Source organism: Sciurus carolinensis, chromosome 2, assembly GCF_902686445.1.
Source record: "Sciurus carolinensis chromosome 2, mSciCar1.2, whole genome shotgun sequence".
Classification (NCBI taxonomy): Eukaryota; Metazoa; Chordata; class Mammalia; order Rodentia; family Sciuridae; genus Sciurus; species Sciurus carolinensis.
In genome coordinates, this window is record NC_062214.1 from 5,171,442 (window position 1) to 5,197,465 (window position 26,024).

The window sequence follows — 26,024 nt, forward strand, 5'->3', positions numbered from 1 at the left end:
GACGTTGTTACACCAATTACTGATCCAGCTTCAGAGTAATAATAAATACAGAAACAATCAACCGTGCAGAAGAAAAACCTGGCATCTAAACTCTAACCCCAAAGTCCAGCAATGAAGCAATCAACTCTCCAGCGCTTCCTGCTTTAAAACTGAAGGTGACAGTGACCCAGAGTCGAGGCAGCACCATCCAAGCCGGGTCGGAAGCACCCCTTCCTAGCCTGCTAGGTGTCAGATTCGCTCCACCATAATCCACCTTGGGACACCACACAGAGTGTTCGGCCTGGGGTCTCAGGTGCTGGCCCACACTTCAGGAGGCTTCTGAGCCCCCTGCCCACAGTGTAGCCTCAGTGTGACTGTGAATATGGAGTGCGGGCATGAGACACTGAGGGCTGATGAAAGGTTCCTGAAAGGTTCTCAAAGCCAAGCGCTGGGCGACATCACGGCACTGCCAGGGTAAATACCACGCAGGGCAACAAAAGCAAATCCCCTGGGACAATTCCTTATGTGAGATGTGGCTACAAAGCCAGAGGTACCCTACTCACATGCCAGAGAAGCACTGAGAGCGGCCACCGGGCTCGGACCTCAGCTGGCCCACCGACAGCTGTGGAGGCAGCTGTCCCAGGAAGCGTGCAGGCCCTCTGGATACTGTCAGCAGGATGAGGAAGGTCTCTGCCCGGGGAGAGCTTTCCCGTCCCCGCCACCACACACTGTACAGACAGGAAATGAGCACAAACACGGACTCATCTGTAAATATATATTTACATCTCTCAGCTATATGTTAAAATGTAACTACACAATACGCAGATATTAAATAAGATATTTTATGCATAACTCCCCCTGGGGCAATAAGGAAGAGACACGCAGGGACTGCCTGGTGTGAAGAGGCGGATGCTGTGAACTGCAGCCTCCGCCTCCGAGCAGGAGTCTGGCCTCCCACGTGGCTTTCCCTGGCGAGCTGGCAGGCGGGCCAGGCCTTCCTGCAGGTCTCCTAAAGCGGGTCTCCTAAGGCAGGTCCTGCCTCCCCTGCCACTTGGTTATTGAACTCCTTTCTCATCTGGGAACCTTAAAGACTTAAGTGCTTCCTGAGGGCCCCAGAAAGGTTCAGGACCAAGAAACCATGGCGCCGTCAGCTGGTGACGCTCACTCTGGAGCAGTGAGCGGTGGGAGTTCCTCTAGGACTCCGACAGCCGCTGCTGCCCCTGTGCCGCCTTTCAGTTTTATCCTTAGCCTCCGTGTGCCTCCGCTGAAATCACCAAGGACCATCAGGAGACGGGTCTGGATGGAGCAGGGACAGAGCAGGGGGCAAGGAGGGGCTGACGCAGGCGTAGGGGCTTAGACTTGATGGGGGTGCGGGGCCAGGCCTTCCCTGTTCCCCTTAACTAGATGGACTGGCGCTCAGCTGGGAGACACTCCCGTGCGCTCGGGGTACACCAGGATCCCATCTCATGCCACCGGCCTGTTAGCAGGAAGCTCAGCATCTCTTTGCTGAAGTGCCTCACCCCAAAATGACCTTCTCCAGGAAGACAAGGAAGCGGGACAAACAGACCGGCGGAGTCCATGAGCCTCCCTGGCCCCTGCTTCCCCTCGGTTTCTCTCTGGCTTCTCCACCCCATCTAGCTGTCTCCCCTTCTTACACCCCCCCTTTTCTCTTCCGAGTCTGACTCAGCTTCCTTCCACATTCCCTCCCCTGGCCTGATAACGCCTTCTTTTTCAGTACTGGGGATTTAACTTGAGGCTCAAACACGCAAGCAAGCACTCTACCACTGAGTCCTTCTATCTCCTTTAAAAAATGTACTTTTAATCAGTTTTTGAAATTTCAAAACACAGATCTATAATATAAATACTGAAAAAACTTTCTAGCTGCATGAATTTTACAGCAATAATGCAAAATTACCCGAAAAGGCACTAAATAGGTGGCGATTGTTCAAGCAGAAAAGCTCATTTAAATGATTTAGAAGAAGTTATTATAACACACTGTTTTCCCAGTGACCTTCAAATATTTATCTTCTCCATGTGGTACACATACTGTAATAGAATCCCCAGACACGATGCCGAACTAGTGATCCACGAATCTCACCCGCAGACGCATTACTGCCGGTACATGAGTTTCTTTCAAAGCTGAATTTAGTTCTCTCCTTTATACTATTGAAAATGAAAAAATATTTGTGTATGTATTCTGCACAAATAAGAGACAGAGCTACAAGGAGGCTAAGATATAGAAAAGCGCTTGTGTGGATACAGAACGTTCTCTGGCTGTGGTGGGAGGAGAATCCTTCCCAGGTTGTTCCAAGAGGTGCTTCAACAAAGGAAGCCATTTCCTCTTCAAGGCCATTTCTCATTGCTCAGGGAAGTTTGGAAGCCTCTCTCCCTGACTCTGTTTTCTCCTTTGAGTTGTTTTTTTTTTTTTTTTTCCTAGCATACAAATACATTCACAATAAGCAAATAAGAAAATTCTTTTATAATTTGAAAATATTATGAATCTGAAATGTTATGAACTACATTTAAAAAAAAAATGTGACTGCAATCCCCGAGACCACACATACTCCATTGCTAAGCTACGTCCCCAGCCCTTTCTAAGTTTTTACCTTGATGGCGAGCAGGCCCCTAAGTTGCCCAGGCTGACCTCCTCAGCCTCAGGGTGGCTGGGGTTTCTGGGGTGCGGGTGAGTTTGGGATTGCCAGAGGGCGTGCGAAAGCCCAGCCTGAACTGAAGGCTATTGTATTGACCTCGTGATTCCAAACTTGCATTTAGTTTGCGTCTAGTTGAAGGAAGAGCCCAATTTTTTTTTTTTCTGGAGACCATCAAAATGATTATTTTCCATTAAAAAATGACATTGAGGTGAATAACACAAAGCGCACTCTTTTTCTTCGTTTTTGTTTATCTGTTGTTTTGTTTCCGCGGGCCTCAGGTCTTCAAGCGCTTGGCCACAGCCGGCCCGGCCCTAGAGCGCACCGTCCGAAGGTGCTCACTTCGGTGCCATCTTGGTGCACTCGCTCAAGCGCGCTCCTGAGCCCTGGCTTCTTTCCAGCGCTCCTCTCTCCTTTGCACTTCCGCTTCCCCTCAACCACCCACGTGCCTGAAGAAGTTTCTGGAATCCTATGAGATCGAAAGTGCTGGAGGCGCGGGGTCGTGGGGAGGTCGAGCCTTGCGCCGCCCTCCCAGGTCGTCTTTCTCCTCTGGGCTCCCACCTCCGCCTCTCCACGGCCTTTCCCAGCTGCACCCGCTGGCCCGCAGCCTCCAGGGGCCTCCTCTGGGCCCCCCGCGGCTCCCTTTCCTCCTTCCTCGCCCTCCACTCCTCCAGGGGCCCAGGGCTCTGCACACCCACACCTCCCACGGCGGCGCCTGTCCGCGAGTCCTCTTGGGGGTCCTCCCCACCCCCAGCTTCTCCACTGACTCCACGACCCTCCTCGAGCCCGGCAGGTGCGCGCCCTCCTGTTCTCATCGGAGCCTCCCCGCACATTCCCGCAGCCCGCCGGGCCTGCTCAGTCCCGGAGGCCTCTTGCCCCGGCCATCCGCCCCACCCCGTCTCTGTTCCGGGAACCCGGTAAGGACCGCCCTCTTCCACTCGTCCCATCCCCACCCCGTGTCTCCTGGCGCCTCCTCCAGGTCCCCTCCAGGGCCGTCACCCATTCCCCCAGCACCCTGGGCACCCCACGCAGCGCTCTCCTCCCCTCTCCTCCCCTCTCTCCATCGCCCCCTCTCTCGGTCCCCACTCTTCGCCCCCACTCTCCACCCCTCCCAGCTCTACCTGTCCCTACCTTGATCTCCCCACTCGCCATCCCCTGCACCCCCTGCCCCTGGCTCCGCCCCCTCTCACGCCCCTTTCCCGCCTGCGCCTGCGCACTGCACTCACGCTCGAGGTGGTGGCAGCCGTGGCGTCTGCAGCAAGCGGTGCACGAGGCCGGACTGGCGGGCTGGCCCCAGGCCACGCCTCCCGCGGTGAGGGAGGTCAGGGGCGGCGCCAGCACGGACTGCCCCTAGGGTGGGAAAGGCGGGGGCTGAGGGCACCAGGGCGGCGAGATGGGGGGCGCGTGTCCGGCGACGCCTGGCCCGTGGGGTGGGTCGGAGGGCCGCAGGCCAGCGCCCTGCAGTGGAGCCTGCCGCGTGGAGAGTGCATGCATCCGCCTAGGCCTCGCTGGGTAGAGCGCAGCCCCACCCAGCCTGTGTTCTAGAATCCTAACGCGGCCCAGGCCCCGCCCAGGCAGCCCCGCTCCTGGGCCAGAGCGGGGTCACCACAGAAGCCCCTAGGTTCAGCCCTCTGTGCCCTTCGAGACGGCTCTCTTCTTTCCCAATCAGGCCGCGGCACTATGGCCGCCACCGAGGTCGCAGGTCCTTCCGCACAGTTTACCAAAATCAAAGAGCTGGAGGTGCTGCCGGCCCAAGGCCCGGAGGAGCAGGGGGCGCAGGGAGCGCAGGGAGACGCGGTGCGCAGAGCTGGGGGCCCTCCGAGCGCCAGCGAGCTGCAGGCCGAGGGGAGCTACAGGCCCCTGCAGGGCAAGCTCCTGGAAGGAGAACTGGCGCTGGTGCCCGCCCCGAGCGAGAAGCACATCCTGACCCTGCAGACGGTGCACTTGGCCTCCGAGGACGTGGAGATGCAGGAGCTGGGCTGGCTGAGCGCGCAACCAGCAGAGGAAGTGCAGGTGGTGGTGCAGGCGGGCAGCGGGCTGCCATCGCTGCTGTGGCTGGGCGAGGAGCCCCCGCAGAGTGCGCAGCAGTGCGTGGCCGTCAGTGTCCAGGAAGAGCTGTACCCGCTGCAAGGGCTGGAGGTGATGCAGTTCCACCTGCTGGAGGAGAACGTGTCTGCCACCAGCCGAGAGCACCAGTTAGTGGCCAGTGGGGCCCAGAGCACCGGATTGACTAAGGTACAATCGTTTGTAATAAACTGACCCTGTAGGCAAAAGAAAAATAAAACCATACTGTGAAACTCGGTTTCGGTGCAGTGTTACCAACGGACAAGCTAATTTGCAGTTTAAGATTAAACACAGTAAAAATACTCTCCAGGAAAATCCTGGGGAACCTTTTGTTCTTTTTTATAAGGGTTTTAGAAGTTATGCTAACTCATACTATAGGCCCATCGTGTTTTTTTTAAAAAAAAAGTTGTTTCACTGCAAAAACTCTAATAATAAAGTATTGCAGCTGAAGCATTTTGGTTGCACTATATAATCTTTAATTTTTCCTTTTATTTATTCTATGGTTTGCCAAAGCGGAGGTTTTAGTTGGACTGTAATTAATAGTACTGCGTTCGTTTGAATGCTCATTTTCTTGTTGATCAGTTTGAAGACGGTGAGGAAGAGGAGCAACTGTTGGTGGAAAACCCTCTGACTGGAAGAACAGAAGACCAGTTCTTTCTTGTGGAAGCAAGGCCAGGAGATGAAGGAAGAGATGAAATTGTCCTGACAATTTCCAATTTAAACATGGAAGAACAGCAAGACAAACCTGCATCTGGTCAAGCAGATGTCGAAAAAGCCAGCTCTGTAAAAAACCAGAGAAAAACAAAGGGTAGGCCTGTCCATCTTGCCTAGGAGACTACAAAACTGGGCTGCTGTTTCTTTGTGGGAAGGCAGTGGTAATTGAGGTTTTAAGTGGTTGACTTTTAGTTGCTTTCAAAATGTCAGGAAATGGGGGAATTTTTAAACGAATGCTCTGTATTGTGAGTCAAATTCAAAAGTGTTTTGCATTTTGCACACAAGTGTTAAAAGCACAGTAAAAGTGTTCTGCAAAGCGTGGTCCCCGTAAATAGAAGACAGGACAGGGTGGAAGAGCAAGGGTGCGCGGCCCTGGAACTGAGCAGCCTCCTTCAGGAGGCTGTGAGGCCAGGAGGGAGGACTGGGAAGCCATCACAGGGGGACCGCTGGCCTAGGCCGCAGGAAGCGGCCTGTGCTGCTGGTCCAGCAGGCGCACATCGTGTGGGCATGGGCAGCTCTGTGCAGGAGAGCCTCTGGGTGGGCCTAGAGAGGCGGCAGGGGCCAGCTCCTCAGGAGGGCTTGCCAGCTCTGTAAAAGCCATGTTGAGACATTGCATTCCAGCAGCCCACAGGATGCATTTGATCCTCAAAATAATTTGTTTGGCTTCTTTAAAAAAAAGTTTTATTCATGTCAGAAGAGTTCACCCCGATATCTCATTGTGGAGCTCGGTTCATATCTGACAGCACTCAGCGCTGTTCTCTTCCTGGGAACTGGCGGCCAGGGTGGGAGGTGACTCAGTTCAGAAGAGCGCTGCCCGGGCACTGCAGCGCCACCTGCTCCTCTCACAGGTGGCCAAGGCCGCCCTTGAGGTTTCTTGCCTCGGGCGGGCGTGTGCAGGAGTGGACTCTGCAGCCTGTGGCTTCAGGACATCTTCCCAGGTGCGAGCTCAGGAGACTGCGTGCTGCCGTTTCCAACTCCAGGGTTTCTAGTGGATTCAGTTTTGTGCAGCCTTCACCACGGTCTGGTTTTCTCGCCCCGAAAGAAACCTCTGTCCATTAGTCACTTCCTGCCCTCTGCGCCTGGCAGCCACCAGTCCACTTTTTGTCTGTCTGGAGTTGCCTGTCTTTGGATGTTTCGTACAAATGGAATCACTCATGTATCATGTGGCCTTCCGCGTCCATATTCTTTACTCGGCATCGTGTTTTAAGGTGCACCTACCATGTAGCACGTGACAGTGCGCCCTCTTTAGTGACCTAATAGTACTCTGTTGCATGATCGTACCCCATTGTGATCCTCCTTTGCTGGACATAGGTTGTTTCCACCTTTTCACTAGTGCAAATGATGCTGCTGTGTCCTTTCACACCCAGGGTTTGGTTTGAACACCTGCTTCAATTTGGGGGTGCACACTTAGGAGTGGGGTGGCTGGCTCACGCCGGTGCCCTGTGCTTGGCTTTCTGCAGCCCTTCCACACTTCCACAGCGGCTGCAGCTGTCCAATGCCCGCAGCAGTGTGTGGGGACCCCAGCCTCTCCGTGGCCCCACCAACACGTACTTCCCACGTGGCTCTTAAGCACGGCCATCCTGGCGGGTGATGGACATTTCTCTGATGATAAATGAGTGCCTCCTGTGTACTTGTGGGCCATTGTGTGACTTTTGAGAGTCCGTGCAGATTCTTGCTGGCTTCTCAGTTGGCTCCTTCCTGTCTTAGCTTCCCAGGGCTGCTGTCGTCAAGCACCACAGACTTAAGTGGAGCAGCCGTGTCGTCTTTCATGGTGCCAGAAGCTAGAAGTCAGATGTCTAGGTTTTCAGGAGGCCCTGCTCCCTTGGAAGGCCCTGTGGGACAGGACACACTGGGCCTCTAGGCTTCCTTCCAGTGTTGCCCACTGTCACGGCTATCCTTGGCTTGTAGATGCCAGTGCCAGTCCCTGCCCCTGCTGTCCAGGGGCTGCTCCCGGAGCCTCCCGTCTCCTCTCTGTGTAAGGACACCAGTCTCACTGGGCCAGGACCCGCCTTCCTCCGGGAGGACCTCCTCTTAACCTGACTCTGTTTGCAGAGAGGCTGTTTGCACATAAGGACCCACTCACGGATTTAGACTCCGACCTGTTTTGAGGGGAGCAGTTACGGCTCGGTTCATACCCCTTCTGTCCAAGCCTTGTTGGGTACCTTGCCAAGAGAAGGGTGTCAGGTTCTGTGAGATGCTCCTCTGGACGGCGAGCTGCCCACGTGGGGTTTCTCCTTCGTCCTGTGACGTGGGTGCTGCACTGACTGGTCTGCACACTGAATGGCCCACTGCTCCTGTGGTCAGTCCCGCCTGGCCTGGCGCCCAGCTCCGCCTTGCTGACTGGGCATGACGGTGTCCCTTAGGCTTTTGCATCTGTGGTCAGAGGGCGGTTGCTCGCTCTGCGGGTTTCTTGGATGCCTTGGTCCGCTTCTGCATCAGCGGTGCTGGCCTCGTGGGAGAAGTCGGAAAGGGCATCTTCCCTACGCCTTTCTGAAAAGTTTGGGCAGATTGGAGTTAATATTCAGATGGTCACTAGAATTAATCAGTGCAGTGATCTTGTCCCATTTGGTCTCGGTGGGAAGTTTTTGACCAAGTCAGTGTGTCTGTCTGTCCTCTGTGTGTGTGTGTGTGTGTGTGTGTGTGTGTGTATCTCTATCTCTCTCTCGCTCTATCTCTCTCTTTTTTCCTTATTTTCTTTCTTGCAGTGCTGGGGATTGAACCCAGAGGTGCTGTACCACAGAACTACGTTCCTAACCCTTTTAAAAAATGTTTTATTTTGAGACAGGGTTTGCTAGGTTGCCAGGGCTGGCTTTGAACTTGTAATCCTCCTGCCTCAGGCTCTGTAATCACGGGGACACGGGTGTGCCCACTGAACCTGGCTTGACCCCATCTCTTTTATTTCTGTGTGCCCAGGCAGATTTTCTCTCTCCTTAGCCAGTCCTGGTAACTTGTGTGCTCCTAGGAAGTGTCCCCTTCACCTGGGTTATCTGATTTGTTCTGTGTTCTCTTGCTCCTTTGTTCTGCAAGGTTGCTGGTAGCGCCCACCCTGCTTCCTGATTTTAACTTGAGAGTTCTCCCCCTGGGTCCCAAGTCTAGATAATGGCTTGTCAGGTAGATTTCAAAGAACCACCTTTACATTCCATTGGTTTTCTCTATTTTCTGCTTAACATTTTCCATCCTTATCTTTATTATTTCCTTCCTTCTACTAGCTTTGGGCTTAAATTTGTCTTCTTTTTCTTGTTCTTCAGGGTATAAAGTCAGGTTACTCATCTTAAACTTTTCTCTTTTACAGTGTTGGTTTTTATGGCTGAAATTCTCCCCCTGAGCCCCGGACTTTCCCTTCCTTTACTTTCAGCCTTGTTGTGTCTTTAAATATAAAATGAGTTTCATGCAGAAGGCAAGTGGTTGGACCATGTTTTGGGTCCTTTTTGCAAATATCTTGTCCAGCCTCCGCGTGGGCGAGGAGTCACATCTCAGGTCCCCAGACTGCCTCTGTCCTTCAAGGTTGGTTCTGTGTCTTGCTGTGGGTCACTCTGAGTTTATCCTCGGTGTGGTTCATCACGATGTTCGAGTGAACAGAGTTTCTCAGCACATTTGGGAAGCTTCCCACAGTTACTTCAGCAGATACGCTCCCTCCCCTGCCTGCCTCCTGGGCTCTCCTTGTGGGTGTCTTAGTACATTTGAGGGTGTCCCACAGGTCTCTTAGCTCTGCTTATTTTCTTCATTCCCTTCTCTGTCTATTCCCAAACTGAATAATCCCACTCTCCCTGTCTTCAGATTCACTGATTCTTCTTTCTGCTCAGATCTGCCGTTGGAACCCTCTACTGTATTTTTCATTTCAGTTATTACATTTTAACATTCTAGGATTTCTATGTTTTGGAAGTTTAGTCTCTCTCTTGATATTCTCAATTTGGTGAGATGAGTTTACGTGGTTTCTCTTAGTTCTTTGGACACCGTTTCTTTAGATCTTTGAACAGACTTTAAATGGTTGATTTGAAGCCTTTGGTATGCCCTGTGTCTGAACTTCCTCAGGGGCAGTGCTTTTCAGCTTTTTCTCTTAGGAGTCTTAGGAGTATTTTCTTGTTTCTGGGCACACCTTGTCATTTCCTTGCTGAGAACCAGGCACCCTGTAAATCACATTCCTCACCCCCTCCCCCACCCCAGGGCTGTTGGGTGCAGCTCGCCATATTTGCTGAGGTGGTAAATTTTCTGAACTAGCTTTGTAAACCCTGTAACTTTGCTTTGTGTGCCTGCTGCGATCTCTGCTAATCATGGGACAAAAATTTCCTTCAACACCTGAATCCAAAAAATGAGATGAAATTTGTTTGGTTCTTGCTGAGGAGCTCTGTGTGCTGGGCCTGGCCTTCCCAGTGTTCAGGTGATTGACAGCTCTGCCTCAGCCTTCACTTCCTGCTTCCTGAGAACATCAGGGTCAGCCAGGGCTGAGCGCCAAGAGCCTTCTCCAGTCGTTCCCAAGCCCTGGGCATGTGCGTGTCTTTCTTTATTCCCAGGAACACGTTGGAGGGCTCCAAATCCTGTGTCCCCAAAGCAACTTATTCCCTGGCCTGTTCTCCAGAGGAGCTTGCTGTCTCTCTTCCCTGTTATCTGTTGCTCAGGAGTATTTTCAATGAACATCCCCCTCCCCCAACACCCCAGGTTACCTCTTGCACGGGGTGATTCCAGGTTCAGGGAGGTAAAGATGAGTCACGCAGGAGCCACTGGCCAGCTCAAAAGAAATAACTGTGATTTTTGTGAACGAGGCCCACGTGGCTCTCTGGTGCTGGTATCGTGCGTTTGGACTGAAACGCTGTCAGCCGCTCCTAACTGCAAGCGCGAGCTGTTCGTCCAGGGCACGTGCCCCTAGCTGCTCCTGCGGGTGTCCCAGCCTGAAGTGCGTGTAAGCCACGAAGGTGTGCGTTCTGTCTTCCACAGCCGCCAAGCGGACCTTCCGGACCTTCCACTGCAGCATCTGCGTGTTCACCTCCTCTCGAGTCTCCAGCTTCAACCGACACATGAAAACCCACACCAGCGAGAAGCCCCACACCTGCCACCTCTGCCTGAAGGCATTCCGCACCGTCACTCTGCTGAGGAACCATGTCAACACCCACACAGGTGCCGTGGCCGCGGGCTTCCCCTGGGGGCTGCCCAAGCCTGGGGCAGAAGGAGAGGCCTCCCCTCTCCACCTCCACTCTGTGGCTTCAGTGCCCTGCAGTCACCTGCCAACTGGAACCTTCCAGAAACAAATGGCTCATGGGTGTCAAGTGACTTTTATCACAGTGCGCTGGTATCACTCTGTTTTATTCTTACTCGTTGACCTCAGCCATCATTAGCCACTGTTCACCTCTACCCGTGCATGAGACCTTGTCATAGCTGCGTCTCAGGCACGGCGCGCACAGGGCTCGTGCCAGACGCCTGTCGAGGGTCCTGTGGTGTCCGCCTCAGGGCCGGGGGCTGCTGTCGCAGACTGTTTTGTACTTCAGTTCTGCCGGTTGTTCTTGAACTTCAGCTAAAAGCACTGAATGTTTCAAAGATTTTTCTATGAAAAATAGGCGTCTATGATATTTATAGCTGAAAGCGCTGCTCCTTAATTTTGAGGCATTTTGAGTTTGAGAATAATTTAGAAGTTATGAAATCCTTGGAAATTCTGTGGTTCCCTCTTGTTTTAAAGGTCTGAACCATGTGATTTTGTAGGAACCAGGCCCTACAAGTGTGGGGACTGCGACATGGCCTTCGTGACCAGTGGGGAACTCGTCCGCCACAGGCGCTACAGACACACCCACGAGAAGCCCTTCAGCTGCTCCCTGTGCAAGTACGCCAGCGTGGAGGTAGGTCCCCGCCCGATCCGCCTCGGCCACCCCAGCCGTGGGGCCGCCGGAGGAGCCAGACAGGAGGGTGTTCCCAGACAGGGCTCACTCCGATCCATGCAGGAAGCCCTGGGCACACTTTCTAACTGAACACAGAAAATTGGATTTCATTTCTTTTTGATTACTAATCAGTGAAAATAATTCTGGAAGTTCTACAAATTACGAATGAAATTACCGTGGTCAAGAAATAATTCTCGGATTTGTTGAAAAGGTCTAACTAATATGTCAGCCTCATTGCTACAAAATCGAAATGTATTTGCTCTAACCTAAAGCACAGATCCAGTCTGAATTTTTTTCTTTTGACAGTACTGGGGATTGAGCCCAGGGTCTTCCACAGGCCAGGTCCATGGTCCCTCGACCACTGGGCTCTGCCTCACCCCATCTGAATTTTTGCTGGATTTTGATCTGACCTCAGAGCCCCTTGCTCACATGCAGAGCAACTTGCTGGGAGATGCCATCACAGCCGTTTCCACTCTTAACTGCAGAGGCAACACCCTTGGCACACCTCAGTTATTGTCAAGGTCATTTCAAGGAAGCGGTTTTACAGAGACCTTGTAGCAGGTGTAGCAGATGCGACAGCATTTCCTTTTCCATGTCAGTTAATTTTTAGGGCCCACTCTTTCAGAAGCATGCTGGGTCCTGGCTGCAGTTGGAACTGAGCTACACGGGTTACTAGTGGGGCAATCCAGTGATGGGCAGGAGTGATTCACAAGCAAGGAAAGGTCTCAGGCTGTCAGAACCTTCCAATCATGTCTGCCTGCCGTGGCTGTCTTTAAAGACTCTTTCTCATGTGAGTTAAGGGTCGTGACATAGGATGCAGGCGCAGAACAAGGTTTCAAGGCACAGAGGTGCCTGAGGATCCCAAGCTGGGATGGAGGCTGGTTGCGCTGCTGTTCCCAGCCTGAGCTTCCACTCCAGAGCCCGTGTGCTGCCGGCACCGGGCCTGCTGCTGCTGTCTGCTCCATGGGGCTCCTTCCAGATCTTGCCTGCTGGTCTGCGTTAGGACAGGGAGGCTCCGTCCCTGCACCCCAGCCAGCAGGGGTGTGAGGGATGCACTGTCTGAGGGCCTTTGAGGTCCCCTGGCCCATCTTACCTTGAAAAGCCCTTCAGAGGCTGCACATGGCCACCTTTGGCCATCAGTCCACTTACTGACTGAAACCTTCAGTGCTGTGATTCTAAAAACTCTTTTTGCTTTGCTTCCTAAAACACTCAGAGATGTCCACTTTTCTCCTAACTGAAGTGAATTTGCTCAGTTTGGCTCTTTCCCCTCCTGTGCTTCTCCTGTTCTTGAATGTTCTGGGCTGTGGGTGCCTGTCACTTTCCTGGGAAGCAGACCAGCGTCACCCCAGGTGATCATAAGCAGGACGATGTGGGCCTCGCGCATCTGCAGCCCCTGGTGGGGGGCAGCTGTTTCCTGCAAAGCGCAGACAGGTGAACACAGCGTAAGCATTGTTCTAAAAGAGTTGGAGCAGGCGGGTCAGAAGGGACTAAATGGGAGGTTTCACGTTTGCTCTTTAACTAGTTGCCTGGGATACATAGTAAATCAGATTCCAGTTTATTTCTTTGATTACAACTTTTTAAAAAAGAAACCAGTAGCACTCTCCCCTACGCTTGTGCCGCTGTTAGCGTCTGTAGCCTCGGAAATAAACCCGCGTGGCACTGGGCCGTGAGGTTCCCATGGTCCCTTTGGAAAGTGAGGTTGGATGGCCAAGACACTCCAGGGGTCTCGCCGGAGCGAAGTGCACGGAGGCAGAGGCCTGGCGATCGAGTCTCTGCTGCAGGCCGCTGAGTCGAAGCCCCTCTGGCCTCCCCTGCCTCCCCCCGCCCAGGCCAGCAAGCTGAAGCGCCACATCCGCTCCCACACCGGGGAGCGTCCCTTCCAGTGCCGCCTCTGCAGCTACGCCAGCAAGGACACCTACAAGCTGAAGCGGCACATGCGCACACACTCAGGTGAGGCTCCCCTGCCCTGCGGGCCCTGGCCGCATCCGGGCCTCCTTGGGATGGGGCTCTCTGCGGTCACGGGGCTTTCGGTCCGCGTCAGCGTTGAGAGAACCACATAACCCCGCCACTGTCGAGGGCTCCCTCCAGTGTGTGCACCGGTGCGTCTCTCGGGTACTTTGAAGTCCACCCCTTAATTCATCTTCAACTTCGAGGCCGAACATGCACAAGGCGTGCTGGCCCCACGGTGGACACACCTGGCCGTGTGGCACGCACAGTGTGTGCGATCCTCTCCACGCTTTGCAGGAGCCGGAGGACGAGAACCCCTGAGCTCGCGAGGAGCCCCTGGGTGTCGGGAGCCCCGTGTCTGAGCCCGTGGACACGCTGGGCCTGCCTGAGGCTGTCTGGCTTGACTTGGGGGCCTTACACCAATTGGGGGGGTCACACCTGTGAGAAGGGGGTTGGCAGGAGACGCTCCGGGCACCGGGCATCCTTTGGAGGGTCCTTCTGTCCCTGTCGCAGGCGAGAAGCCCTACGAGTGCCAGGTCTGCCGCGCCCGGTTCACGCAGAGCGGGACCATGAAGATACACGTCCTGCAGAAGCACAGCGAGAACGTGCCCAAGTACCAGTGCCCCCACTGTGCCACCATCATTGCCAGGAAGAGCGACCTGCGTGAGTGTCTGAGTGCCTTTCCTCGCGCCACAGCGCTGGCGGCCCCTTCTGGGCGCAGCCTGCACAGGCAGAGCCCAGCCAGCCTAGGCTGCCGGCTGCTCTTGCCCAGGGACTGGTTTTCTAAGGGAGGTCCTGTGGCGCCATCTGCTGGCAGATCTCTGAAGTGCCGCCCCGGCGGGTTTCCGTGGGGTGCCAGGCCTGTGCACTCACAGTGGGCCCAAATCACGGGCTCCGGGGTCTGTTCCACATCCGGCCTGCTCTCACGGGGGAGGACGCTGGGGCTCAGAGACCTAGAGCGGCCTTACCGAGTCCCCTGACCCTGGTGTGAGGGCAGCTGGGCCGTTGCTCCAGCTCTGGGGTGTTCTCTCCCTGAGTTGGGCACAGGGTCTCCCCTTAGGGGCATCACTTCCTAGGACGACTCTGACATGAAGGCACACTCACCTGGTGAGCCCTGGGACACCACAGGACAGGAGGGACGCTGGCGACCCACACCAGGGTCCCAGGTCTGGCACCCGCAGGGAGGCAGCCGGCATTCAGCCTGGGGACGGGTGGGAGGGGAGCCCAGGAGCCCTGCGCCCTAGACTCCTGACTCCCGCCTCCCTCCCCGTGGTCTTTTTTCTCTTTCCCAAATTCATGACATTATGACACTCGAAATGTATCGGCAAAAATAAAAATTTTCCCATTTGCCCTGAGGAATTCCAGAGGTGAGATGAAATGTTTTGAAATATTTCCCAAAAAACAGAAGTGTTTGACGATCTCAGCTTTCGTTTTTCATCTGAAACATCCTGCCGGTGTTGCTGTGCTTACCAGCAGACCCCAAAACAGCCCAGTGGGACTTGGTAGGACCCAGGGATCACAAACCAGTTGCCAGGAGAGGCCACAAGGCTTTCGGACACCGTGGCAGAGTAGCGCAGTGAAGTCACGTACCCGTGGGTGATGTGCTCCACGTACCCCAGGAGGCTCCTTCCTCCGTGAGAAACCACTCTCTGGAGACATCTGCGTCAGAAGGTGCAGGGTGGCCGCCCGCCACCCAGCTGTCTGCTGGGGTTGGCCTTTCCCAGGTGATGCGGCACCGCCCACTGAGCCTTAGTGAAGCAGAGATTGCTCTGGAGCGTGGACAGTGTGTCTCGGTCACTCTGGGTGTAGGAATGGCAGAGCCCTCACTCAGCAGGGGTGTTTGAGTCAGAATGCAGAGGGGGTGTCTTATTATGTGAGACCCTAGTCTTCCTGAAATCCACCTGCCCGTGGGAAGGTTCTCCAGGAGCTTGGTTAAAGACGCCCGGGTTCCGACAGGACAACCTCACAGGACCCTCCAGGCCCTGCTGCAGAGTATTCAGTGAGGGGTCCCTATCTGTTCCTTTACAGCAGTGGCTCTCCACTGGGAACAGTGGTACCCTGGGGACACGGGGCCCTGTCTGGAGGCGTTTGGGCTGTCACAGCCAAGGCAGAGGTGCTGCTGGGGCTCAGGTAGACATAGAGGTGCTGCTGGGGCTCAGGTAGACACAGGGGTGCTGCTGAGGCTCAGGTAGACACAGGGGTTCTGCTGGGGCTCAGGTAGAGACGGGTGCTGCTGGGGCTCATGTAGACACGGTGCTGCTGAGGACTCAGGTAGACACGGGTGCCGCCACGGGCTGGCCGGTAGCTGCGGGGTTGCTCCTAAGGTCCTCCCCCCTCCCACCCCACCCAGGGGGCACAGAGGTCAGCCGCCTAACGGGCGTTGTTGGCCGCTGGCGGCTGTGTCCCGCGGCTCCTCCAGGTGTCCACTTGCGCAACCTGCACACCTACAAAGCCACGGAGATGAAGTGCCGCTACTGCCCCGCGGGCTTCCACGAGCGCTACGCCCTCATCCAGCACCAGAAGAGCCACAGGAACGAGAAGCGGTTCAAGTGCCAGCTCTGCAGCTACGCCTGCAAGCAGGTACGGCGCCGGGGCCCTGGGAGGAGGGCAGGGCGCCCGCCCTCCTGCGAAGGCCGCAGGGTCCTGCCTCAGCGCGGCGGCTCCGTCAGGGCGGCCGGACGCCAGCTGGAGCAGCAGACTCTGAGCCTTTGGGACGGTCAGGGCCCCCAGCCCAGCCTTGGTCATGAGCTTGCCAACACGTCCTTTGCCCTTTATGCTGTGTGGCATTTGCACTGGGGCCGTGGCGGCACCTGGCACCGGGCAGTGACCATGGGCCTCTGGCACCAGCAGCACTCGCAGGGCCTCTCTCTTAGGGCACATGGGAGAAGTCACGAGCGAACCCAGCTTGAACTCAAAAGTGGTGCTCGGTGACGTGGGCGCCGGGGAGCTGCCCCACACCCCCGCTGCCTTGGCAGCCCGAGCGTGTGCAGGAGCCGCCCCAGGGTGGCCGGGACTGCCAGCCCCACCGGCCACCTCCCCGTGACTCGGCTCCGCCTGGAGGAGCAGGAGGCTGCATTCACCTGTCCCTCGAGGGGGAGAGCGGGACCAGGAGTGGAATCTTGTAGAGACAAACAGAGGCGAGAGTCTGCGTCTCCCACCGCGAGCCGCGCCCAGCTTCACGGATAAGAGGGTGATCGCGAGAGAGCGGACTTTATTTTTTTGATCTTGCAGTGAGTGAAACGCGCCACTTTACAAAATCTCCAAAGCCCAGCCCACTGATACCTTCCAAGTGACCAACCCAAGATGTCCCAGAATCACAGACAAAAGACCCCAAGCACACGAGAGACCGAGGGTGTTTAACATAACTGGACAGAGCTGACTGGCACTGCGACCAGACTTGAAGAAACACCATTTATTGAGTTTTGGTGTAGTATCACAGGACAATACCCACAACTATTTGAAGAATCTAGTAAAACCCTGCTTCCTTTTCTGACTACATGTCTGTGTTTGGGTTTACCTGTTACTTCCAGTCCCCTCGGGTGGAGGCACGGGTGGGATCCCACCTGCATTCTCGGGAGGTCTTCAGACTCGGCAGATAAAAGCCCCCGTCGATCAGTTCGAGTTCAGGTCGATGGTGAATGGTTTCGCATATGTGTGCGTCTCAAATACTAAGTTAGCAACCTCGACTGTTAAGATAGACATTCGTGTTTTTTGTTTTGCTTTGAGAAATAGATGATATAGTTCTACAGAAATATGGTAACATGTAGTTGCTTTGTTATTAAGTGAATTGATTTTTTTTTTAGCTTCTCAAAATACCTTTACATTTCTGAGTCAGATTCCTAATACAGTAAATATTCATGTGCATCTCCCACATAAACAAACACTCTTTAGAGTCAATGGGTGGAGGGAGGGTCCTATGATGTTTGAACTCATTTTGATTTGGTTGTTTGTGTTGTTTTGTTGGTATCAGGGATTGAACCCAGAGGCACTTAACCAATGAGCCACATCCCCAGCCCTCTTTATTTTTTATTTAGAGACAGTTTCTCACTGAGTTGCTTAGCACTGTGCTAAGTTGATGAGGCTGGCCTCGAATTTGTGATCCTCCTGTCTCAGCCTCCCAGGCTGCTGGGATTACAGGCGTGTGCCATGTGCCCAACTGGACTTGTGTTTTACTGCTTCCCCTGGGTGCCACAGGGGAGAATTCGTGTGTCTGTGTTTCAAATTGTGGGCTCTAAATAGCGAACACTTCAAATAAAGGTTTTTTAGGTAGATTTTTGAACATGAAAAAGTTCGTTTAACTAGGAAAACTTCTTGGAAAGACTGGGTGAGCGGGAGGCTCGGGAGAGTTACCCCTGGGCGTGTGGGTGCTGAGGAGGGTTCTGCTGGGTGCTCCCAGCCCCGGCCGGGACCTGGCCTTGCGGTTGAGAGGCGTGTGGGCAAGAGGTTATCAGAGCAGGGAGCAGAAGGAAGCCCGCCCGCGAGCGTCGGTGGTCAGGCGGAAGGGGCTGCGCTGCGTTGGGATCCTCAGCATCACAGCAGACGGAGGAGTGGGCTGAGCCGGGGCTGGACCTGCTCCCCTTCCCAAGTTACTCCTGTGGTCTTGCTTTTGAAACAGCAGGTCTTGTCCTTGCTCAGACCTGTCGCTTCCACCATTGAGCCCTAAGGCAGTGGACGCTCTTGGGAAGTAGACAGGTGTCCAGACGCAGCGAGCTCCCAGCCCCGGGGCCGCCGCATCGAACCCGAGCCACAGCGTGCTGTCTGCTCCGTCGGCGCCGCAGGGCGTTGCAGATCACGCTGTCCGAGTGCATCCCGGTGCACGGCGGGGTCACGGGCTCCACTCACCCCCCGAGGCGGACGCGGAGCTGACCAGAGCCCTCCCTCCGTGGCGGGAGGGCGGCACCATGCCCAGGGCGTGCTGGCCGTTTTGCAGGCGGCGACCCTCCTGCTGGGCGGAGGGGAAGCCCGGCAGGGCTGACGTCAGGCTGCGGCGCCTTCGCGCGGTGAGCCTGTCCTCCTCCCCAGGAGCGCCACATGACCGTCCACGTCCGCACCCACACCGGGGAGAAGCCCTTCGAGTGCCTGTCCTGCAACAAGCGCTTCCGGCAGAAGCAGCTCCTCAACGTCCACTTCCGGAAGTACCACGACTCAGGTTTCGTCCCCACGGTCCACGCGTGCCCCACGTGCGGCAAAGGCTTCTCCCGCTGGGTAAGCTCGCGGGCGCCGGGAGCCCCGGGGGACGCAGGCTCAGGCAGGGTCGCTGCGCCACAGGGTCAGATCTTCCCCACGGGTCTCCCGTCCCCGGCGGGCCGGCAGCTGGGGGAGTTCTCGGCCTCCCCAGGGAGCCTCGGTGCTGGAACGTGCTTTTAAGCCGTTCCGGAGGCCCCTTCTCAGAGGGCGTGCAGACCGCAGACCACCCAGGGGCCCTGAGGGCGAGCGGCGCTGCGTGGGGCAGACCCCCAAGGGTCCTCTTTCGGGGTCACACTCGTCAGCTTCCTCCATGACAAACAACCCCAAAACTCAGTGGCTCCCAGCAGCCAGCGCTGTTCGTCTCGCGGTCCCTGTGGGTGGGGAGCTGGGGGTGGCCCGTCTGCTGACTGGCTCTGGGTGGCCCAGGGCTGCGGGCAGGTGGGTGGCTGTGTGAAGGCCGGCCGGGCCCAGGATCCACTGCCACCACGGCACCCCCCGCCGCAGCTGCCAACACAAAGGCTGCTGGTGTCCTCCCCGCCCCGGGCACCTGCCGTCGGCCTCGGGGGCACAGCCCAGGCCTCCGAAGTGAGCCAGGGAGTGCTGCGCCCTCCCGAGGAACCAGTTCTCTGAGAGCGGGAGTTCCAGAGAGTCTGGGGACCTTCTGAAGCCACCGCAGGCGGCCGGCTGGGTCCCCGGATGGCACGCTCCAGCCGGGTTTTGCCACGTTCTGGACGGTCCGTATCCAACTTCCCACGGGAAACTTTCCTGTGAGCGGCACACTCGTCTTTTTCTGAGTAGTATAGTGGATCCTTCTGGAACATCAGCCTTGTCTGTGCAGAATTTCAAATGAAGTGGTGGGCGGTACAGGCTGCCTTGCCCACACCGAGCAACCCGAGTGCGGCACCCACAAGAGAAGGGCCCGGGCGTGCATGGGGTGGCGGCACGGACCAACCTCGCCCCGCTAGAAGGCTCACCGGGCCTGCCTCTGGCAGACCTGACCAGCTCCTCCGACGACCAGCAGCCAGTACCCAGCTACAAACAGGCGTCTCCCCAAGAAGCTGCCGAGTCGCCACAAACGCCTGGAAAGATGGGCAGAGGGTTGGGAGGTACAAGTCGGGCGCAGCGAGAGACCCCAGGCACCCAGCAGAGGCTCTCAGCCAGGCGGCAGGGACAGGCAGTGAGGGGGGAGCGGGTGGGTGGCAGCGTGTTGGAGCCAGCTGGACTGCGGGGGTCCTGGACAGGTGACAGAGTCACCACGTGATGCAGTGCCCAGGAGAACCGCCAGGCTGTGAGCCCCCCGAGATCACAGCGACTGCTCGAGTGCCCTGCAGCCAAAGCTGCTGGGCCCATGAGGACCCCCTCCTCAGCCACGGGAAGAACGGCCGGCAGGCACCTGCCCCAGCGCGAGGAGCCTCGACCAAAACCAGGCCAGAGCCGCTGGGCACGAGTCTCCTGGTGAACCGCCGGGGGTGGCAGATCCTCAGAGGCAGAAAGTAGATCCGAGGCTGCTGGTGGCGGGCAGGCTGAGCGTGGTCGTGGGGCTTCCCGGCCTGATGAGAGGCCCTGGATTTGGCTGAGGGCTCAGCTGAGCAGCTCTGAATCAGCTGGACGCGTGCGTCCCAGGTGGACGGGCGGCGCAGCGTGTGGACGTGATCTCTGCACAGCTGCTGAAATAAGAAAAAGCGTCTCTGGACACTGGGATCCCATCGGTTTCTTAAAATTAGATCGTTCGCTTCTGCTCATGGGCCCAGTCACGGTCTCAGCGGTGTCCGGGGCCAGGACGTCCAGGACTTCTGTTCGTGGACGGTCTCAGCCGCCAGAACGCCCCAGGGCCAGGCCCCGTCCTGCCCAGTGAGGACCCTGGCCGGCTGGGTGCTGGTGGCTCCTGGCTGGGTGAGTGCCCTCTCAGCAGGGCTGGTCACCCTCCCGCACCCTGAGCCCCACGCCCGGCACGGCTGACAGCGTCTCCCCGGCGCTGCTGCTGGACGGCCAGCTGAGCTGTCGCTACAGACCTGCTGTCCCGAGCCCTGGGGCAGCTCAGGTCCAGTGCTGCTCCGTGTGACTCGCTGGGAAGGCGCCGTTGCTCTCCTCATGTTTTCAGAGACTCTTTGACCTCCCAAAAGGCTGAGCGTTGGGAGCGGCTTATGAACCAGGGCGTGGCAAACAGCCACACGCTCAGCTTCCGCCACAACACTGAACCCGCCACCCTCAGTGCAGCAGCCAGGGACGTTGTGAGCGATGGGTGCAGCCACAGCTGCGCTAAGGAAGCTTGCTTTCCAGAAATAGCCGGCGGCGGGTGGGACTGTGGTCAGAGTTCGCCAGCCCCTCGGCCCAGAGTGGACTGGGAGGAGCTGAAGGGACTCCCGGGCCTCCTTAGGTCCGTGACACCCTTCCGCCGTAGACCAGGATGGCCTGACCGCACAGTCGGCCTCAGGGGGAGGTTGGGGGCATTTATGTGATCCGCAGATTCAGGGCACAAAACCAGCTTTGGACCGGGCCCGGGGCTCAGTGGTGAGCGCTTGCCTAGCACGTGCGAGGCACTGGGTTGGATCCTCGGCACCACATAAATAAATAAGTAAAGGTTCATCAACAGCTAATGAAAGTGTTTTTTTTAAATAGCTCTAACTTTTGCATGTGAATCTTACAAATAGCAACAACTTTCTAGCTGATTTTAAATCACCCCATGTGTTCATTACCTATGTAGCTCTTAGGCTTGACCAGGAAATGCTTGACTTTGTTTCTGGTTCCAAGTGTCAAGTACAGTTTCAACAGTGGCCACCTGTGTCCTCCTGCCCAGTGGGTCCAGGAGAGAAGCTGGCAGGACAGCACAGCCCCCAGTGTCTTGTGGCTGTAAAATCGATGGGAATCTCTGGGCGCCGCCTTGGAGAGGAAGCATTCCAGAAAAGCGCATCTCGTCTTCTCGTTGACTCCTTTACAAAGGGAATGGAGGCCAGCTAGCTTTCCCAGACCCACACTCAAACGGGAGGGTCACCGCGAGAGGGGTCCTTTCTGTACAGGGCGAGGAAGGTGCCATTGCCCACTGATTTCCCAAGCCGGTCCCCGAGCCGGGCGTTTAAACACTCGTCTCTCCCGCAGAACAACATGCACAGACACGCGGAGAAGTGTGACCTGAGCCAGGACAGGGCGGCCACCCCGGGACAAGCGCGGCGAGCGAGGAAGAGGAAGCAAGCGATCCCAGAGGAAGCGGGACAGGAAGCCGGTACCCAACTCACACCATCTTGCTTTTAATTGCACGGTGATGTCCTTGTAAGCTCTCTGGGCACCTCTGCAGGGGACATGGCCAGAAACACACTGTCCACTCGCCGGGTGGAGGCTGCCTGGCGGCGGCCACTCCACACTGCCTCCAGCCCCGGCGGGCAGGTTCTGACGTGGCGCCGGGAGGGCTCCCTGGTTCCGCGGGCAGTGCTGGGATGAGGTGACCACGCCGTCCACCACGTGGGCTCTTCTGAGCTCATCTGCATGGCCAGCTGGCAGCGGCATCTGACCCTCAGGACCTCCGACCCTGTGGTCACACTGCACGGTCGCCCCTGCCTGCTGGGGCCGTGCTGGAGCTGCCCTGATAAATGAGCTCAGAGTGGCTGAGGACGGTCCTCCAGCCGCAGAGGCCGGAAGCCTTCCACAGTGGACGGACTGAGGCAGGAAGGAGTGGTGCCCAGCCTGCCCCGGCCCAGGGAGCGAGCCCAGGGTCCCCACACTGACGCCCCGCGGCACAGCCTTGCTGCGGCTGTCCAGTGTCCCCAGCCCAGGTGCCCTACTCCTGCCCCCCCACCTCGGGCAGAGGCTCTGACCTCTTCCCAGGCGCATGGGCCAGGCTGGCCGGCCCTCAGCATCCCATGTCCCCCCGTTCCCAGAGGACTTCCTGCTGTCCTGTGCTGGCTCTGGGGCTTCGCCCTCTGGCCCCAGGGCACAGGGCTGCCCGCGGTGCTCCAGGGGGCAGGACAGAGGGAAAGGGACTTGCCGTCAGGTGCTCAGTGGTAGATCTGGCCTGGGCTGGGGCTGTCCTCCTACCAGGGTGTTGAATGTCCCGTGGGGAAGGCCCCATGTCCCGCAGGAGCCACCGCCCGAGACGCAGGGTCTTCCTCCTCGCTGTCTCGACTCGGTGCCTAGAGCTGAGCAGCACCCCCCACAGGCTGCTCTCCCCAAAACCGACGCGTGTCCATGGCCGCATGGCCTGCGCCTCGTATTATGGTGCCCACCGGCCCCTGGGTCTGTCCCTTGACCTCCCACTTCAGCTCCTGAGCCCCCCGTGACCGTCTGCCTCGGCACCCCTCCTGAGCCACCAGGAGCCCTTCCAGAGGTGCACGAGGCCCCCGCCCCGGCCCCCCCGGCCCCCAGTGCTGTGAAGGCCAGGCCCTCGAGGCCATGCCCACTGCTGCCCACGCACGGCCGCCGCCCTCCGCCTGGGCCCTGAGGTCTTCCGCTCTGGGCAGGGCTAGCCTCACTCTGCACGTGCCCAGGACCGTCCTGCTGGTTGGTGTCACTGCGCTGCGTGTCTGTTCCCCCCTGGACCCTGGTCTCTAGGGCAGCCTGGTGGGTCGGTCCCTCCTACAGCACTCCCTGGGCCTGCTGGCTGGTGCCCCTTCCTTCTCCACTGGCTGGGCCCTCTGGGAGGAGACTGAAGTCCGACTCAGAGTCCTTCCACGGGGCAGAGACACTGAGGCCCGTGCCCGCCCTCAGCTCTAGCTTAGGACCCGTCCTCGGATGTCCGTAGGCGGCGGCAGCTCCCTGCTCGCCAGGTCTCCAGGCCCCTCCGCAGTTCTGCCTCGCACACCGTCACGTCGCGTGTTGGTTTAAGTTACCATCAGGATCAGCAGGGTCGGTGGCACACAGCTCTGATCTCACCAGCTCGGGAGGCTGAGGCAGGAGGATCACAAGTTCAAAGGCAGCCTTACCAACTTAACAAGGCCCTAAGCAACTTAGCAAAAGGCCCTGGGGTTGTGGCTCAGTGGTTAAGACCCCTGGGTTCAATCCCTGGTACCAAAAAGAAAAAGATCTATACATCTGTTGAAGCCCTTGGAAACCTCGGCAGAGTTCTGTGTGGTGGGAGCGACGTGGGCTGAAGTTCCGAGTGTGGGGCTGCCTGTTGCCCTCGGTGGCATTTTTGCCGTGGAGAAGAGCCAGGCAGAGGCAGCAGCTTGGGCAGGGGAGCTGGCCACCCCGGGGAGGGTCCAGCGCCCTTGTTGGCGCAGAGCTGAGCTCAGGGCTCCCTGGGCACCGACGTCAGCCCAGGTCAGAAAGGGGCGCCGGGCGGTTCTACGCCTTCCTTCCAGAAGGCGAGGACGGGAAGCGCCAGCTGCGGCCGGCGAGGGCGAGGGGGCATTAGGGGGCAGCCGTGGGATCCAGAGCAATGTGTGAATCTAGGCAAGTGACCCGGCTGGCGGCAGCAGGAAGCACGACGTCACCCGAGTTCAGGTCCTGGTGACCTGGGCGCTCGAGAGCTCCGACCGTGGCCCCGGGTGCTTCGTGGCGCTGCCCCTGAGATCTGGGTCTCCTGCCCGCCCCACGTGCGCTGCCTCCAGGCGCCCGGCAGAAACACCTCCAGCCCCCGCTGCCTCCTAGCGCCTTGGTGTGGATCCGCGTTGTCCTGGCGGAGCGGCTGGAGGGGCTGGGGGGCCGCGGCCGGCCTGCAGCGTGCCGAGCTGGCGGGCAGGGGTCGGCCGTTCCTCGCAGGGCTGCTCTCGGGGACGGGCCCAGCCGCAGCGGGCTCTGCAGTAGGAGGGCAGGCCAGGGCCAGGTCTGTGGCGCCGCGTCCTGCTGCACCCGGGTCCCCACCGGCCTTCTGCAGAGCGGGCCATCTCGGGAGGGCCACTGCACACGCCTGCAGGGACTGTTCTAGGCTCCGGGACCGTGACGCGAGGCCGCCGGCCTGCCTGAGTTAAAGGCTTCTAACTCGCTTGCTCCCTCTGCCCCCAGAAGCTGCTGCTGCAGAGGCCTCCATCACCAGCGGGGCCCCGCTTCCGGGACAGGCGGCTCCCGTCCCCCCTGCAGTGGCCGGCGGCAGGGCCCTGGATGACGACATGACCTGCGAGATGATCCTCAACATGATGGTCAAATGACCGTTTCCTCCCAGCCTCCAGTTCTCAGAGCACCCTGGACGCTCTGGCCTCCTCTCTCTGGAGACAAGTTCGTGAGCTCCTTTCCCCCCAAGTTTGAGTAGCGTCTAGACCGCTTGACAGCATTTCACAGAACACACGGGCCTTTCGTTAGCGGCCAGAGCCTGTGAGTTCATTCCCGGGAGCCCGGCCGGCCCGTGAGCCCACGGTGGGTTTTGATGACCGGCTGGTGCGTCCACCCAGCCAGGGCCGTGATGAATCCCACCCACCCTCGGGGGCTCTGACGGTACGATTTTAAACATTATAAACTAATTTTAGATCCTTTTTATACAAATGAATTTTCCATGAAATTTAAAGAAGCTACTTGCAATTAATTCCAAATTCAAACAAAAAGATCATATTATGGAGGAGAGAACGGAGTAGAAGATGAAAGCTGGGCCAGACTAGGTGAGGAGGAGTGGCCGGCTTCACTCGGAGCAGGAGCAGGGCTCCCCGGGGGCTGGGTCGGCAGCTGTGGAGTCGCCGGCGTTGCTGTCTTACCAGCTCCCTGCTCGTTGGAGTTTCAGTCCGTGCCCTTCAGGTTTGCTGAAACTGCCTCGCTGATATTTCTTAAATAATTGGCAGAGCGAGAACAAACCTAAAAATCCCACAGTGAAGTTGTGCGCCTCTAAGTCTCTTGCACCTTTCCTGACACCCAGGAGTGGGTCAGCGCGTGTCCTTTGCCCCGGTGTCCCCGCCCGGCAGCCTGGCGGGGCCCCTGAGCACCTGCGTCAGCCAGGACTGCTCCGCGGGAGCCAGTGTGCTGCTGGGCCCAGCTGGCAGCCGCAGGCTGTGGCTTTCCCCACGAGCCCACGTTTCAAAATCATCCAAGTTCCCACGTTCAGATTCTTCAAATGCCACCTGTTGTTAAGGTTACCCCGAGTTCCACTCCGGAGCCCTGTACAGTGGGAACCGTGGAAATGATTTCCTAGCAAGAAAGGCCTGTACCCACTTTGTGCCAGCAAATCGATTCAGTTCCGATAATTGACTTAAATTCTGTGGTCCATTGTATGCGGTCATGGTGACTGTGTTTCTCTGATAGTTTATCTTTGATGATTGTGTAAAGGTGTTTTGCATCTCAATAAAATGAAATGACTTAAAGTTTCTATCTTTGTCATGTGAGTGAGGCCCTTTAAAAACCTGTTCTTGGGCTGGGGATGTAACTCTGAGGTGGAGGCTTGCCTACCACCCGCCAGGCCCTCGTTGGATCCCCAACACTGCAAAAAAAACCCCACATCTCTCTGTAGGGAGGAGGCAGGAAACTGCAGCCCTCATGGTGTGCTTGCTGGGTATGCCAGCATGTCTATCCTCAGAAAAGTTAAAGAAGAATTCCCAGATGAGCCAGTGATTCTGCTTCTGGGCTTATGCCTCTGAGATCTGAAAGGGGTGTTTAAAAGAGAGTTGCACAGACACATTCTAGCAGCCTCAGTCACAGGAACCAAAAGATAGAAGCATTCCAGAGTCCATTGAAAATGTGGTATATTTGTACAGTGGAATATTATACAGCC

At 57.2% G+C, this 26,024-nt stretch overlaps 1 protein-coding gene across 4 annotated transcripts; it reads left to right on the forward strand.

Annotated features, from left to right (window-relative positions):
• Nucleotides 1–4,307: 4,307 nt before the first annotated feature.
• Nucleotides 4,308–25,605, forward strand: Ctcfl (CCCTC-binding factor like). Of its 4 annotated transcripts, XM_047541543.1 has the most exons (10): nucleotides 4,308–4,862; nucleotides 5,274–5,499; nucleotides 10,338–10,517; nucleotides 11,097–11,230; nucleotides 13,099–13,219; nucleotides 13,730–13,879; nucleotides 15,636–15,796; nucleotides 18,239–18,421; nucleotides 21,500–21,623; nucleotides 24,338–25,605. In XM_047541543.1, the coding sequence occupies exons 1-10, from the start codon at nucleotides 4,308–4,310 to the stop codon at nucleotides 24,478–24,480; spliced, it is 1,977 nt and encodes a 658-aa protein (XP_047397499.1). In that variant the 3' UTR covers nucleotides 24,481–25,605. The 4 variants fall into 4 exon arrangements, with proteins under 4 accessions (XP_047397499.1, XP_047397501.1, XP_047397502.1 ...); XM_047541545.1 differs by lacking the exons at nucleotides 4,308–4,862; nucleotides 5,274–5,499 and adding an exon at nucleotides 7,666–7,704 and having other exon boundaries at nucleotides 24,338–25,602; XM_047541546.1 differs by lacking the exons at nucleotides 4,308–4,862; nucleotides 5,274–5,499 and adding an exon at nucleotides 7,857–9,892 and having other exon boundaries at nucleotides 24,338–25,602.
• The last annotated feature ends 419 nt before the right edge of the window (nucleotides 25,606–26,024 follow it).

Coding starts and splice junctions, on each gene's coding strand:
- Ctcfl (XM_047541543.1), top strand. CDS start 4,308: ATGGCCGCCACCGAGGTCGCAGGTCCTTCCGCACAGTTTACCAAAATC. Junction 13,880..15,635: donor TGCCAGGAAGAGCGACCTGC/GTGAGTGTCTGA, acceptor CGGCTCCTCCAG/GTGTCCACTTGCGCAACCTG. Junction 15,797..18,238: donor GCAGCTACGCCTGCAAGCAG/GTACGGCGCCGG, acceptor CCTCCTCCCCAG/GAGCGCCACATGACCGTCCA.